The following is a 17,084-nucleotide window of genomic DNA, read 5'->3' on the forward strand; positions in this document are numbered from 1 at the left end:
GCCAGATCTGTGCCTTGCCACAATTCTGTCTCTGAGCTCTTCAGGCAGTTCCTTTGACCTCATGATTCTCATTTGCTCTGACATGCACTGTGAGCTGTAAGGTCTTATATAGACAGGTGTGTGGCTTTCCTAATCAAGTCCAATCAGTATAATCAAACACAGCTGGACTCAAATGAAGGTGTAGAACCATCTCAAGGATGATCAGAAGAAATAGACAGCACCTGAGTTAAATATGAGTGTCACGGCAAAGGGTCTGAATACTTATGACCATGTGATATTTCAGTTTTTCTTTTTTAATAAATTTGCAAAAATTTCTACATTTCTGTTTTTTTCTGTCAAGATGGGGTGCTGAGTGTACATTACTGAGAAATAAAATGAACTTTTTAGATTTTTGGAAAATGGCTGCAATGAAACAAAGAGTGACAAATTTAAAGGGGTCTGAATACTTTCCGTACCCACTGTATATACTATGTTAAGTTTTTGGTTGTGTCTAACAAAACATACAACCTAAATAAATGTTAAAAAGCTACTGATGGAGAGCATTACTGCACCTAAATATTGATAGATTTATAGGACAAACATCATTCTTGCAGTGTCTGCATGTATAGATCTTTACAGGAGGAGACCAAAAAAAGCAAATGAATCCATCAACATGACATCTAAGAGCAGAAATATTATTCAGTTAGTTAAAACCTTTTCTGCAGCTTGTGTCATTGCGGTGTCCTACCACTGGACGACAGTAGAGTGTAGCAGTAAGCCTCAGTGGGGGTAATAAAGGAAACTGAGGATTTCACACACAAGCACACAAAACTCGAACCTTGTTAGGACAAATGGAGGCATAGCAATAGCAGTGTTTTTTTTAAATGTCTTTTAATCAAAGTTAAAAAATATTTCCTTTTCCTTTGCATTTTTTGCTTTTGTGCGTCTCCCAGCACTACTTGTGTTACTGGCATTATTTCAGTCAGGCATTACACCCAGTGGTGAAAGGCCTGTGCCTGTCTGTCACTCTAGTTGGGCCCATTTCTTTTTCTGCACTTGTGCCATTTTAAAGGTTGAGCAGTGACCGCGACTGTGCGTGTAAACACTTGCCTCATTCCATCCTGTAAACAAACCACAGCTAAGGGAGCAGCAGCTACGCGGGGCGAAATTGTATTTCAGCAGTAACATAAAGTTAACACACGCACAAGTGGGGAGGAATTTAGCTTGAAATGTGCGGACTGCTGGCAGGGAAAAGACTGTGGGAAACATGTTGAAAAGCAGAACTGTGCCCTCTGACCTGTATGAACACACACATGTATCGGCACACACACTTGAGCATGCATTGGCCGAGACAGCTGTGGGACTCCTCAACTTGTTTAAAGTGTTTATGGAGGAGCTGAGTTTGGGCTCTCGTTGACAGAGGTCTCATTTACACACACACACACACACACACACACACACAACCCTGATCAGATAAGAGCAGATCTGTTTCAGCGGCTAATCTTAAATGTGATGAGGTTTACAGGGGCCTGTGGCATTGGATTATACATGAATATCTCTATTTGGGAATCCGGCGCTGCCCAGGGGTATATCACACTACCTCACACTATAGGAACAGGAAATAGGACACTATGCTTTCATGTCAAGCCATTACTTTTAAGTACATACTAGATTTACTTTGGCTTGTAGTTCCCAATTATGGTTATATGGACAAAGAGAAAAGGCTGTTCAGAAGGAATTTATTTTGGGGAAGGTCTTGTTAGTATAGCAGCATCTATCATTCTACGTCCCGTAGGCTACATCCAACTGTCCAGCACACTTATAAATCCAGACCAATCCCTGACACCACTATCTTTGCTGACACCGACCGCCCTCCTGTCCTCGGGGACGTCTGAGGGAGTCCCTGAGTCCCACCCTGACCCCCACCCCCACCCCAAGGCCATCACCGTGTCTTGTCCCCGCACAGATCCTATCACTTGCAGCCTGAGCTGACTGGTATTCATCAGGCCCTACTCCAGTTGCACAGCAGCAACCCCATTTAAGTCAAAAATGTATTGAGTCAGGATTGCCCCCTTAGTTACAGCTCAAATAGATAAGAAAAGGAGCAGCAAGGACACAGGAGATAGAAATGGCTGTACCTCTGTGCAACTGACAGGGATTTCATATTTGGAGTCAATCTACCAAGCTGAGGAAGATCAACTTCCCTCCAGCTAGTGATAGACCAGGACAACACCAGATGGTTGCTGCCTTCCACCAAGGCTGCGACAGACATGCACTACTATGACTGAGAGGTGTGTACTACTTAAAAGGAAAACATCGTACCACTCTCAGTCGGCGAACGTAGCTTGGCATGAACATTGGAAGTAGGAGGAAATAGCTGTCGGGAGTCTGTGTATGGTCCGGGCATGGACCATACATTATTTGGAACATAAGTCCTTAAAAAGCTACTCTTGTACTTCCTCTTGTAGCTTAGCGCAGAAGCCTCATCATACTATTAGAGTAATATATACATATTAATTCAATATCTTCAGGGGGACAAGAAGACACCATGTATTTGTCTCTTTTTCACTCATAACTTCATTTTAATTTGATTGTAAGTGACTAAAATTAGGTTTTAGTCATTTCTATGCAGATTTTAAACAGGCTGACATTGGAGCAAAGAAGCATGAAAAAAAAAGGCTGGCACTAGCATCAATCCGGAAAAAGTATAGAGAGACAAAGTGAGAAGGTAGGGAGAGAAATTCAGCAAACATAACTTAGTTGCTCAACTGGTGTGGGTCAATGTGATCACAGTGCAGTGGTAATTCATATGAGGGAGAAAGCTTTTGATTCTGACTCAGTGTTGCTGCAGGAGTATCAGCAGAACTGTTGTCTTGTGTCAGTAAACTGAAAGGCAGCGACATGCACAGTGTGCATACATGCATGAGCCCACGCAAAGATGCATGCATTGACATACAGTGCCATCCACGCACACAAAATAGATGCATGCACAGACGCAAACTCACACACATCCAGTCTTGAGTGATTCATGTCAAAACAGAGTAGAGAGGTGAATGACACACACCATGTACAGACACAATGTCAGAGACAATCACACAGGCTGAAAGAGTGGTGCCAGAGCAGACAGGAGACATAAAACTGTTAGGAGGGTGGTGGTGGAGGGTGGAGCTTCAAGTGTATGTTGGAGGGGTTATCTTGGCTGAATTTGAGAGCATCACTGGCATGCTTTCACCACAGCTGGTCAGATAGAAATAGACGAGGCAGTAACTGAGCTCAGGAAAAAGGAGGAGCAACCACTTTCCTGGGGATGCACGCAGAGATGAACAGACTGCCTCTCCTCCTCTGTCTCTCTGAGAAGCCAAATGTTTCAGACATTACAGAGGGACTTAAAGATTTAGTTTAGCTGGATGTTAAGTCTATCCTGATGACCATGTCATCCATCTGAATCAAAATGGCTTTCAAGATAAATTGTTTCTACAGAAGACATTACACATAGAGCAACTTTCTGAAATCTGACATGATCTAAACATCTTTTATATTTATTCTTTTTAAGTTTAAAGGTCATTGTGAACATAAAAGAAAAGGCAGGATAAAAGATTTCTCATGGAAGGCTTATAAAAATGTATTTATTGATGTTTTCCATAATGCAAAGATGTAAAGCTGTATGAAGGTTATAAACATTTCCCATCCTCATGTTGACTACTGTTTCCTTTCTAACATGCGTAAGTGGTGACAGACGGACTGGACTGACCATGTGTATGAATAAGTAGCAGATAAATGTAAATGATCATGCAGGAAACCAAAGCTGAGTTCATGATAAAAAAAAAAAACCTTTCTAAATGTTTCTTTGCCAAAAGGTTCAAACTAAAGAAATGGCCTTGTTATGGAACTAATCTAGTTCAGAACTACTCATGAAAATGTAAATGGGGTGCACTACTGTTACACCTCTTAACCTGAGATGGACAAATTATTTCATTACATACATTTTAATTTTAGACAGATCTACAGTGAATATCTCATGATGCTGTTCAAAACACTTTGCATTTGATCTCAGAAATCTTTATTGTTGTTTATTACTAATAATAAACAATAATATATTAACAATGATGAAATGATGACCGATGTTTCAGGGGGGAAAACCCCCTGTAAGCCAACTCCCACAAAATAAATCCTAGTAGGTGTGAATGCATCTGTGATACATCCTTTGTGATACACCCGTGTCTTTGAGCAACACCCTGAATGTCTACCAGCTTACTCAATCATAAGTCCCTGTGGATAAGCTTCATATCTATACTGTACATCATCGATACACAGACAGCGCAAAACAAGAATGTATCCAATCCTGAAACAATACCAAAGCCTGTCTGGTTCTTAAATTTTTGTAAAATGCAACCTACCATCTGCGTGTGTAATTCTTACCATTGCTGGTTTCCATGCCCTTTCCTGATTGTCCCATTGCTCAGTATTTCCCAACACATATGAAAGAACAGAACAGGGAAGTTTGTATGTCAGGCATGGGAAAGTACAAAACACTAACTCCAACTGACTTTGTGCTGTAGTCTTCCCTGTTCCTCTGAGCTCTTCACAGCTGCCTGTACTTTTAAGAAAACAACCATCCTAAAAAGTCCCCCAAATCACTACGTGCACAAGACCGTCACCCCATCACTATCCATCTTTCTGTGTGTCTGTCTTTTCCTCTCTGTCCCATCCCCCTCTTCCTCCTCTCATCCACCGCTCCATCACGCAGGAAGCCTGGTCTTCCTGAAAACAAGCATTGGAGCATGGAAAGGGACAAGGCTGAGGGGGGCAGCGACATGGTGGGGGGGGACAGAGGATGTTTTTGTCGTTCCTCTGCCCCTCTGTTTGCTGCAGGCCTCACTGTAGTCCATCCTGAGGAAACCAGGCTCACGTCACCCTGGCCAGGCCTTGGACCCCACACGTGCTGCCTGTTAGGGCCAGCAGCCCCTCACACATGGGAGCTATAAAGGCATGTGTGGATTGGAACTGAGGAAAACACTGCTTTTCAAACCATAATGGCATTAGCAAGCAGGAAAAGTCGACACAAACTCACACAGAGTGCATTTCAGTTACACAAAAGGGGTCAAATGTGGTGTCGAGTGAGGAGGGTTTTTGGTGTGTTCTTTACCAGAACAAAAGTCTATCACTTTGCCAGCTAACTGCACCACATTTCCTGTCTGTAATAGTTGCAAACTGCAAAGGCACCCAAAGTATGGGAATTTCTCAGGTGGTTTTGCAGAGACTCCCATCGAATGATTTATAGCAACTCAGCAAATGTACATTTGCCACGTGTAGATGCTGGCTTTCATTTGCAGTTTCAATGTGAAACACTGTGATCTTAAAAAAAAAACTGTCACCATCAGGTAATTTAACTTGTCCAACATGTCCAGTTTTGGACATGACGTGACTTCAACCCTAAATGCATTAGGAGTCTAAATACAGACTCAAAACACATGTATTTAAACCCCATGTGTGTGGAGACCCCCAAAGGTCATATTAAAAGATTATACGCATAATAAATTCAATTTAATAAAAAGCACCTATTTTAACAAGATAAAGTATTTGTTTGACCAGTAATTCAAAGATTTTATTCTTAAATATATCTTTTTTCAACATCATTTCCTGAAAACAGATACACCAGTTCTTCGTAACTTCAAATTTAGCTAGTTTTAACACAAATGTTAACTAAGTGGAGATTTATGCATCACTAAATTAAAAAGGGTTTCATCACACAAACTAGTTCTTACGTAGGAATGAATTGTTACTGAATAGTTACAAAATAAAAATTAGATTTAACAAAATGACACAACATATCGCAAGGACTAAAGGACTTAATAGCATCTGCTAGGTTAGCATAATCAGATATTTTGCACTCATTCTAAACTAAATGAATGCAGCTAACTCTGATACACATGTATTTCTCCATAGATGCATTTAAAAATAAAACAAATACAGACAAGATTGAGATATTGTTAGCGCCCCGTAAACTGTAATTTCTGGACGTTATGCTACAGCTCACTTCCAGTTAACATAGTTGAGACCATCTTTAGATTGGGCAGAGCTAAAAGAGTTTTCCAGCACTCTATTTACAAACTCTTTACTAACTAACACATTTCTTAACTTACCCGATTTAGTAGGACACATGTTTGAAACCAGACTTAGGAAGCGCTTCAAACACAATGTAATTATGAATTTTCAAAGAGCTGGTGTTTCTCAATCCTGGAGAATAGAACATCAGCTAAATGTATAAATCATGTATACTGATATTAACTGTACCCCACAGTGTGTGATTGTCACGTCTCTACAGCATGCTTAGCATCGTTTTAAAGGGACACTCACTCATTTGAGAACGGAGCTCTTTACATGTTAAATGTAGCATGTGGAAACAAGGTGACTGTGAGTGGAGACAGCACTATGTCGCATAGCCTGAAAGTGACAGAGGCCATAATAACAGGATGTTTACAGCCTGCGGAAACAATGCAAGGGAAGACCACGAGCAAGCAGCAACCGTGGCTGGAAACACGAGCGAAGAGGAAATGCAGGCCTGCCAGGTTCTCTCCAGATGCACCAAATATAACCTCACTGACTTGCTTGTGTTGTTTACAGAGACATGCTACCTGACTTGGGTCTGTTTAAGCAGATTTAAATCCACTACAACCTCTGACCCCTGGAGAAACCACTCTAAAAAACACAGTTGTGCGATGACGAGATTCTGTCTTTCAACCTCCCTTTCACACACAGTCACACACACAGTTTACTGAAGTGGTCAGCTGCAGGTGACAGCGGACAGAAGGACACTGGTGGTTTTTGACACCAGTGAGGGTGAAGCCTATTCACTGTCACCAGTAGTTTCTTTTTGCTCATCAGTGGTCACATATTGCACCAGGCTGCAAACATCCTCTGCAAAAGTCTCCACCACCATGGCTATTACCGACGTTCTGGCTGCCTCAGACATCACTTCGGCTATTAATGCTTGTAAAGGTGAGGAGATGGTTGTGTGTTGAGTGTGTAATTAGTGTGTCAACAGTGAAAATTGCTCTTTTCACAGGATGTCAGGCCTTTCTTGCACTTTGATTTCACAAAACCTCGAGGACATCATCATTTTAACTGACTGGATCAAATCATGTTTTACCTGTGATTTTAATTTCAGGGAAGGATTCCTTCAGCCCGAAGATGTTTTTCAAAACAGTGGGTTTATCCAAGAAAACTCCAACAGAGATCGAGAGGGTCTTTAAGATTTTGGACCAAGACAAAAGCGGCTTCATAGAACAGGATGAGTTACAGTTGAGTTTTCAACACAAACAGTTATCTTATATATGAATGTACACACTTCCTGCTCCTTCCATAATTCATGTGCCAAGCTGGATTTCACCAAAGGTAGTTCTCTACAGTATTATGTTTCTGTATGAAATGCAGTTCATTTGACATGTTTATTCATTCTGTTCCCTTTTTGTTGCTTGTGTGTATTTTTTCCTCAATGTGGTGCTTCGTCCCCGCTCCTCATCAGACTGTTCCTGCAGAACTTCTCCATAGGAGCGAGACTCCTGACTGCAGCTGAGACCAGAGCTTTCCTGCTGGAGGGAGACTCGGATGGAGACGGGAAGATCGGCTGGGAAGGTAGACAGGCCTGAGGGGAACTAACCCTGTAGATACTGAACAGCGTTTTGTTTTCTGAATTATCAGACGTGAATGTTTAGTTTGCCTTGATGCGTTGTCATGAAGATGAGCACGGCATTTCTTATAAACATAGAGGTGATTCAGATCTGTGACTTTTTTAGTCAAACGTCTATGAATTACACTTAAGAATGTTGAATGAAAACAGCTCTTTGATGAGTGTAAAGAATAAGACCCATTTGTCAAGCTAGTTATTACTACTCACAGTAAAGTGTGGGAGTAACCCTTTAAGAGCTCTTCTGAAGTGATCAGATTGATGCTAAAAGCTTAAATAGCCAATCAGATATAAGGATTGACCCTACATCTACCTAATTGTTTATTCTTTCTTTTTTTTAAATCCTTATATTTTACTTATTGATGTTATTCTGCGAATATATATTTAAAGAAAGAAGAAATATCATATAAATACTGGATATATATTTTAAGCTATTACATTTATAGTATTTAAAAACATTATTATGTAAGAAATAACAGGAAAATATCTGTGATACAAACAGAAAGAAAACCTGCATCATATTTAGTATCTTATTGACAAGTGCAGACAATTAAGATGCATTGAAAGTGACTTCAGACAAAATCAGTGCCAGCTTTATTTACATTATTTGTTTGCACCTCTGATAAATGTAAAAGGAGAAAAGGTGGTGAACATCCTATCAAATGCACAAAAAATCCAAATAATAGGCTAAAACTAATGAACTGAATTATAGGCTACATATTGCTACAGCTAGCGTATTATTCATTGTGAATTATGATGTCAAAGCAAATTTTATGAATATTTTTCAATTTTAACTTTACAAAAGTAAATAATTTTCATCTTTCCCTGAAGTCCAAACTTTAATTTTGGCAGTTTGATAAATACAGGTGTTAACCATTTGGAAATATATTGATCAGAATCAATCAGCAAAACAGGAACAACTGTGATAAAATCTCAAGTTAAAAACCATTCGTTGTTATCCATTATTGTAAAAATGCCAGGTAGCGGTGAATTGATGGCCATAAAGTAGTCTCCAGTCAACACTCTTACATCCCTTTGCTGTGTTTCATTTTGTTGCTAATAGACGTGCAGCTACAACAATTACCTCATAGAAAGGGTCACTGCCAGAGCTACACACTTCAGTTTCTGTTTGTAGTTGTTTGAAGTTTAATGAAATTAGAGGATGATTATTACCAGATAAATGTGAAATGTCTAAAATTCTGTCTTTTGTTTTTTTTTTTCAGAGTTTTCTGCATTGGTTAAGTCTTCTTAAGTCATGAGTGACCCCTGATATGTTGTACGGTGATCATCTCAAAGTGGACCTCTTTGTAAAATATTAATAGCTACAGTAAACAACATCGACTCATCCAGGGATCGTTTGTGTTTAGAGTAATTTGATATGTTGTCTTTTTAACTGAAAGTTATGTGATAAAGTATTTCATATAAACCACAAATTGAATCTTGCCTCTCGGCTATGTGTCTATTCCTGCCAGAAAAGTGTATAAATAAATATACTTTTCTCCATGAGATGTTGGTAGTTTTTTCCTGCTTATTTCCAGCGAGACTCTTGTGCCTCATGTTATGTTGTTATATTGGGTACTGGAACAGGTCCAGCCTGTCTGGGGGTGGGATGGGTGGTGGGTTTCGGTTTCTCCAATTAACAGCGTGAGCAACTTTCCACTGTGCAAATTAAGTGTTTGACATTCAGGCAAACTCAGTTTGACACCTTAGATGGAGTAATTTGGTGTAAATTATGTGTTTACACATAGAAAACATCTACACATTTTACCATTTTCTTTGAAATCATTTTTATAACTAAATAACAAACTGATAAAACATGTCAACATTCACTACCATAAAAAACAATAAATTTAGACTTTGCTCCTGCTGCTTGATAATATTTTAAACAAGCTTATCATGGCCATGCTCACGTGACACATGCTGCATTCTTTCATTCTGCAATTTGCACACAGCTAAAAGGCGCAATCTCAGCCTGTATACATCATGTCCCTCTTGTGTTTCACTCAAAGATGGGTTTCTTTGCAAAGGTGGGTCTGATGTGGACAGTACCAAAACTGACTGGGATAGTATGGTTGTCATCTAGGAAGGTCATAATAGCGTACTGTAAAATACTTGCTTTAACGTCAGACAAAGTGTTGCCACATGTTTTTAATTTAAATGTAGCAAGGAAAGATATTCAGCCATCAGATAAACAGCTCCAGTTATTAAACTATTTCTTATATTAAGTTTTATATGAATGTCGGACAAAACACTTTAACTGCAATGCATTGTAACTAAGAAGTACTTGGATCATTTACTTGCGTAAGAGTGCATAAGTAATAAGTAAAGTTCTACAACTACTAATTTTCCCTGTCAGTGTTATATTATTATCTTACTGGATCTTTATTATTGATGCGTTAACATGTAAGCAGTAGCCTCTGTTGTATGTAGCAATGTAAGTATGTGAGTACAACTACACTTAGTACAATAGTAAGTACAGAGAGGAACAAATACCACCAAGTATGTGTTTTAGAAGATTTTTGCATTACATTTCTAGGGCACCTGCCCACCTTGCTCTTGTAGAAAGTAAAATACATCAGGACACAATTAACTGGATGAATTTCTCTCACTGTGCAGCTTTTTTGGCACCCAAACTGGTCCCCGTGACCCTGTATGCAGGATAAGCGGTTGACGATGGATGGATGGATGGATGGATGTTAACTGGTGAGAGTTGCAGATCGGAGAGGGGGCACAGGCAGGACACAGTTGGATCAGAGGCAGCAGCTCTGGCAGACACAGAAGTAGCTCTGCGATGGGAGGACTGGGTGTCTGGCAGAGTGTCGGCAGGGCTGGTCCAAGGAGTACCTGCAGTGACCCAGCGAAGGAACTCTGGGACGGGATAGAGTTTCTGTGCCAGTGCAGTTACAGGACTTCTGTCAATGAAGCACATTTATTTGCAACTTTCTCTCAGATGGCAAGCCACAGTGACAGAGAATATAGGTCACTTCTATTTCTGCTGCAGCATGAGGGAACTAACGCCAGTTCTCAGGTGGAACATTAAAGAAACATAGTAAATGTTTCAATCATAAATTAGTTCACACAGAAGGCCAAAAAAATATATGCTGCAGCGTCAAGCTACTAAGCTTGGCATTAAAATTAACGTAAAATAAAAAGTTATGTGGTTGATGATATCTAAAATGTAACCATGATGCAATTTCAGTGCGTTTATCAGATGCTTACTAAAGTCCAGGGAATTAAGATTTAGCTTTCTAAATATTCAACAACTTTATTACAAAAGTACAAAGCTCAGAATATGTTTGGGGATCGTCCTTCGCTACCTCAAATTACAGACGCTCATAGCCTTGCTTGATGGGTTTCATCCCTGCTGTGAGATATTTGTAATTTAAACCTGATATTGAAGACGGGCAGGAATAGTTACAGTATCTATGGCGGAGTCGTTTGAGGTAAGAGACCTCATTTGACCACAGCAAATGTTAAAGGCCAGAAATGAGTTTTACAGCACTTTTGGGGAGATCTGAAGTGAAGAAGAAGCAGAGTGAAACACACATTAAAAAATGTATATTGTAAGTACCCTTTCTGGCTGCTGAGAAATCACACATCACACAATGAAGTGTAGGAAGAAACAAATTACACAACGTATTTAAGATTGAAAGAGATCAGTTTATGCAGACCTGAAGCTACAGTCAAAGTGAGAAATAATCTTATACTCATAAGTTCAAAACTGAATGTTTTAATATAGTTTTCAGGATGATTTGTGCAGACAATTAGTATTTGCTGACATTTTAATATTAACTCTTTATCATCTCAACGTCTCAACACCGCCACCTGATGTTTAATAGTCACATAACAGCCTGCACCCGTCACGGGAGCAAATATGGGCATGGAAAGACCCCTGGACTAGATCCTCATTTCATTTTATTGTTCAGTGTCATTACGCAACCACGCCATGCCACACCGAAGTGTTAAAATGATAATGATAATGGTGGCAATGATGATACAGATGATATCAGATTTCAATGTTCCCTGAAATAGCGTCACAAATAGTTTCATCACCATAAGGAGAAATGGTCTGAATGCTGCAAGAGGACCAAAAATAAAACCTGGCAAACTGGTCCCTCAGCTGCATGTTAGTAGATTATGATTAGGTACTATTAAATTCAAGTATTTCTATTAATCCCACTGGCTCTCCAATCAAACCCCTCTCCAAACACATAGTATAGTTTGATCACCACCTTGTTCCCATAAAGTTTTTCATATTTCCTTATTCCTTTTTACACCTTCTGTCAAGACTGAATAATTTATACCTTGGAGAAAGAGCCATCCACAATCATGCTTGCATGCTTGTAAAACTGACACTATTATTAATTTTCTGTTTGTCAAATCCCAGTTGGTCAATTAACTTTCAGTTAACAGTTTCACATATTGAGCCAGACACCAGAACAGGGAAATGTTAGTTACTGGGTGGGTTCCTGTTACGATCTGTGTAAGAATCAAAACATACAAACCTATAAAGACTCTAGTCTTAAAATATGTAAAATCATTTTTTAACTCTCCACTAGATTAACATCTCCTGCGATGATCAATCACTACAACTAGACATTTCTGACACTGGAATGCCAGCTAAATCATTACAGACATTTTAGACATGCCAATTTGCCATAGGCTCGTTCTCATCGAAACTCTACCGTTCAGGGGGCACCTGTAGGGTCATTAATTACCTAAGGTGATTATGGTGTAAAGAAACTATTACATTGCTGTTTTTATTATTCATTTTTTAGGTAGTCTCGTAGCAATATTTTATAACAAAGGCTTATTTGGCTAAGACGGGAATACACAAAATGTATTACACAAACATTACAACCATCATCATAAAGATGAAATATAAACGTCACATTGGGCAGTTTGGGCTTGGCATAATAAAAACCTTTGCATTAATTTTGAGAAAGTTCTTGCATAGAATGTTTGACACACCGATATTATGGCCAAGACTGAAATTCGTCTCAAAACAACAAGGCAAAAAGAGTGTTGTTCCTGTCTGACAACAGAATAAGTAGCTGTACTGACACTATACAAACCTGCTTGATCTGTCTAACTATTTGCAATCTAAAAGTTTACCTCACTCTTCACTCCGTGTTGCTCTGCACAGTTTAACAGATCAAAACTACATGGCCACAGAGTACGTTTCACCTAAATCAGCAGCGTATATTATTAGCCCTATGTAATATCAAGCACTTTTGCATAGGTCTACACTTAGCCTACCATTTAAGCATCTTCATTTATGTGCATATAAATAGAACAGCTCTGTCTACTGGACACATTTTTCAACTGACTGCTTTGACTGCTTTGCACACAGTGTCTATTACATAGCCTATGCATCATATTTCGGCTGAGTGACGGTATATAAGCTTGTGAGAGTCTCTGAGTGGGTTCACTGCAGTGGCCTGATTCATCAGAGCGAATTCACTCTTGTCTTAGAAGTAACCCTAAGGTGAGTTTCACTGAGGAGCTGCAGACCTTTAGGCACTGCTGCCTGATTCAAAGAGTGGTTCAGGGCTTCAACTTCATTCAATGGGATATAAATCGAGGAAAGGGACAGATTCTGAACATCAGAAACTCAGAGTTTGGCTTTGGACTCACTAAGGAACCAAATGGGAAAAAATATATTTGCCAACCAACCACAGCTGCAAAGGATATTTGATCTTTTGCCTTGGAGGGCTTGGTTTTGGAAAAATTGGACTACCTTTTCTGTTCATTTGTCTTTTGGGGCTGCCAGAGAGGAATACTCACAGAGAGGAACTGTAAAATATATAACATGGCATAATGAAGATTACATGTAGCTCTTTAACTTTGAATGCTGTATTATAAAGTGCAGTGAGGGAACTTAACAATGCTTAGATTCAAAGTAGAACTGCTTCATCCTTTCTGATTTGCCGCAGCCGAACTGATGTACTGATGACTTGTCCTCTGCTCTCCTCCCTCAGTTAAAAATGGCCCTTGCCGGAATCCTGAATGCCGCTGACATCACTGCAGCCCTTGCGGCTTGCCAAGGTAAACCCCACCATGAAAATGACACATGCAGAACTTATAGGAGAGCCTAGATGGTAGAACGCACACACATAAAATCAGGCACTAGAAAAAGGACCTGGATTCTTATTTTACTAATTAGGAACTGAATGTCTTGCTGCAGAATCCAGAATCACATTACCAGACTACAGTTACACCTTTTCTGCGTTTAACACTGCAGGATTGTTTTATCAAACACATCTTGGTGCTGGATCAATAGTGCAGCAAGGATCCAGAATGTGACTGCAATACAATTTCTGTATGTCTTAGCAGAAAGCATGTAGGCCATTCTACTTTGTAACAGTATAGCAACTGTAAGGAAAACACCCCTGCAAACGAAGCTAAAATGTTGAATGACAGTCAGAGATCTGGGATCAATAGCAACTAACTGCCTTAATGCCTTGTAAACAAGAACCAGTGCAGCTGCAAAACACACTTTTAGTTTGTGTGTTATATATCTACAACATCTCATACTGTCCCTTCTCTGTCTCCTCCCAGCTGCTGACTCTTTCAAGCACAAGGACTTCTTTGCTAAGGTCGGCCTCACCGCCAAGACCCCTGACGAGATCAAGAAGGCTTTCGAGGTCATTGACCAGGACAAGAGTGGCTTCATTGAGGAGGATGAGCTGAAGTAGGCACCATCTCTTAAACTTCACCCTCAAGCTTGTCTGAGCCCTTGAAGTGAAGGGATCATCTTTCTTTGGGCCAGACATAGCCATCTTGAAATTCTGAGGGAAATTAAGAGCATTTTATTGAGAAATCCCACATTTACAACAATACTGAATATTTCTCTCTGATCGCTCTCTCCAGGCTGTTCCTGCAGAACTTCTCTGCCGGTGCCAGAGCTCTGACCGATGCTGAGACCAAGACGTTCCTCAAGGCCGGTGACTCCGATGGTGACGGCAAGATCGGAATTGATGGTGAGAAAATGTCTATTTTGACCACAAGGGAACTTCATCTGAAATTACAACCAGATTTAGTGGCTTCAAATATTTGTCCAAAGATCTTGAAATGACATTCTCTCTTTCTTTGTCTCCCTGCAGAGTTTGCCGTCATGGTCAAGGGTTAAATAACTTAGCTGAACAACGTCTTACTTCACTACTCCAAAGGAACAACTTGAGCAAAGACATACTTCTCTCCCTCTCCTCTTCCCTCTCACTCTCTCTCTTCAACTCTCCACACCACTTTTATACAATTGACCTTTCACCATCCGAACGTAAACAAACTGCTCCCTCTCTCTCTCTCTTTCTCTGGCCGTGCTCACCCCTTTGCTGTCCACAATGAATGTACCTGACTAAGTGTATAGCATGGTTGACTTTCCCTTGTTGTGTCTTTCTCTCTCCCTCCCACTTCTGTCGTCGTTTTACTATGTGAGTTTTGCTTACTGTGAGATCAGTGATGATGCACTTTTATGGGAAACGGACGGACAATGAGACAACAATAAAGGTTCTTTTTCAATAACACAAGTCTGACCCTGGTGTTCAATACAGTTGTATACAGTGAATCGGTAAATCGATGAAAGCCACAAAGAACAGTTGTGACTATAATGTTTGACAGTCCAGGAATTGAGGAATAGGAGTATTATTAAAAAAGTATTAAAAAACATAAATTAAGAAAATGATTTATATGATGAAATTAGGACTAGGAAACGCAGCAAATCTGACCATTTTATTTGGACCAATCCACTAAATGGCCAACAACAGAACAAGCAATTAGTAATTATAACTAAAACTGTTTATTTTGAGGAAATCCTAGGTGCATTTTTCATGAAAATCTTGGAGGCCACTGAAGATTTCTTTCACTTAAAGCTTGACTATAAAACTCCAGCTGAACAGTAACCACTGTGGCTACAAGTGACAGTAATGCTAAATGCAGAACATTTAGCTAAAAAGCTAATCTAATGTAACAGAAGCACAAATGGATAAAAGTCATAGAGTCACCAAAATGACTCATTAATGTTAATTATACAGTAATATTTACTGAAAGTTTGCTAACATCAGCCTCTGTAAGCTACTGGTCATACCAGACCAAGTAAGGCTGGAGCAGCAAAACCACTCAATGGGTTGAATAAATGAACAGTGCTTTTTATTGCTCATAAATTCAACTTTTCATTTGTAAGAGGGAAAATGTGTAATTTCTTCTCTCAAAAGTTGAGTAGTCTCACTTTAAAAGTTGCTTTTTACACTATTAGGCTACTACTGCAACAGAAACATTTGCCAGCTGTAGTGATGTAATATTTTTTTATAACATGATTTAACCTCTTACTTACTAGACTATGATGCACAAACACACTCGCACACACCCATCTCCTGCCCTACTTAATCCAGCTCTCATCTCACAGCATCTGGTGAAGCTTTAATTCCTCCCAAGTGAAGACGGCTCTGCATTGATGGGAAGCAGCCACAGAGTGGCGCCTCTGACCTTTCAATACTTCACAACGGCTTCACATGCTGGATGGTTTCAAGTTGCAAACTTGGAGGCTTGGAAACACAGAAAATGTGTTTTCTGAGCTTCATGAGTTGAATAGTTTGCTTTTTTTAGTAGGCTACAAGTAGCTGTGAGATTACTGAAAATGCTGTCAGTCACAAAGTGTTGAGTCAGAAGGTGTGATACTTTGAAGAATAATGAGATTTATTCCCTTTATTCTCCTTACAAAAAATCATCCCTCCCCTCTAATGCCATTAGTGCTGACTGGATTCACCAGAGATGCTGCTGTGTCAGATGGTTTTAAAGGCTTCCCTTTGCAGAAGACAAAGTCATCACTTGTAGCCAGTTGTCATGGTGACCAGGTGCAAACTCCCAAGGAAAAAAAATGCCTCCAGTCCAAATCCAACCCCTCACTTTACGTTAGGTCAGGTGTGTGCGGCCTTCTTGTGTGTTACAGCCATCATAATACAAGAAACTGACCCAGAATGCAACCCTTGTTTCGTAAGTCAATGAGAAATAATTTGAGTTTATAAGTCAGATGTTTCTCACATGGAAAGTGGGAAAACGACAAGCAATTTTTAACTGAACATGTAATCATCATGTTGTTTTAGGTTTATTTGTCCTCTACTGTCAGTGACGTTTTGATGAAGTAGTTTACTTTACTTCTTTAATGCATAATCAGGATACTGTTCCATGAGGTTTTTGCCTATTTCCCTTTTTCAACTTCCTCTCCCTCAGAGGAGAATCTGTCAGAATTTGGATACAGTAGGCTCTTCATAGTGAGGGTATGAATGCATTTCATTCTTAGTTGCCAAATATGTTACTTTTACTTAACACAAGTCTTACCAAGGTTCACAACCTGTTAAGCAGGCTTGAAGGTAAATAAAATACATCCAGTCGAGTCAGACAGTTGAGGGCGGATATTTCA

The 17,084-nt window shown here is 39.7% G+C and overlaps 3 protein-coding genes across 3 annotated transcripts in view; 2 read left to right on the forward strand and 1 right to left on the reverse strand.

The window, feature by feature from the left end:
• Positions 1-4,522, reverse strand: part of bhlha15 (basic helix-loop-helix family, member a15) — an 18,619-nt gene extending 14,097 nt beyond the window's left edge. Inside the window, exon 1 of the mRNA XM_046068324.1 lies at positions 4,399-4,522. The gene's annotated coding sequence lies outside the window, so the exon portion shown is untranslated. The remainder of the gene's footprint in view (positions 1-4,398) is intronic.
• A 2,241-nt stretch (positions 4,523-6,763) lies between these two features.
• On the forward strand, positions 6,764-9,128 carry LOC123982891 (parvalbumin, thymic-like). The gene is made up of 4 exons (XM_046068845.1): positions 6,764-6,978; positions 7,148-7,280; positions 7,505-7,614; positions 8,890-9,128. The coding sequence occupies exons 1-4, from the start codon at positions 6,918-6,920 to the stop codon at positions 8,916-8,918; spliced, it is 333 nt and encodes a 110-aa protein (XP_045924801.1). The 5' UTR covers positions 6,764-6,917; the 3' UTR covers positions 8,919-9,128.
• Positions 9,129-13,653: 4,525 nt separating this feature from the next.
• Positions 13,654-15,063, forward strand: LOC123982892 (parvalbumin alpha). The gene is made up of 4 exons (XM_046068846.1): positions 13,654-13,714; positions 14,228-14,360; positions 14,540-14,649; positions 14,773-15,063. The coding sequence occupies exons 1-4, from the start codon at positions 13,654-13,656 to the stop codon at positions 14,796-14,798; spliced, it is 330 nt and encodes a 109-aa protein (XP_045924802.1). The 3' UTR covers positions 14,799-15,063.
• The last annotated feature ends 2,021 nt before the right edge of the window (positions 15,064-17,084 follow it).

The sequence above is a fragment of the Micropterus dolomieu genome, linkage group LG14, assembly GCF_021292245.1.
Source record: "Micropterus dolomieu isolate WLL.071019.BEF.003 ecotype Adirondacks linkage group LG14, ASM2129224v1, whole genome shotgun sequence".
Classification (NCBI taxonomy): Eukaryota; Metazoa; Chordata; class Actinopteri; order Centrarchiformes; family Centrarchidae; genus Micropterus; species Micropterus dolomieu.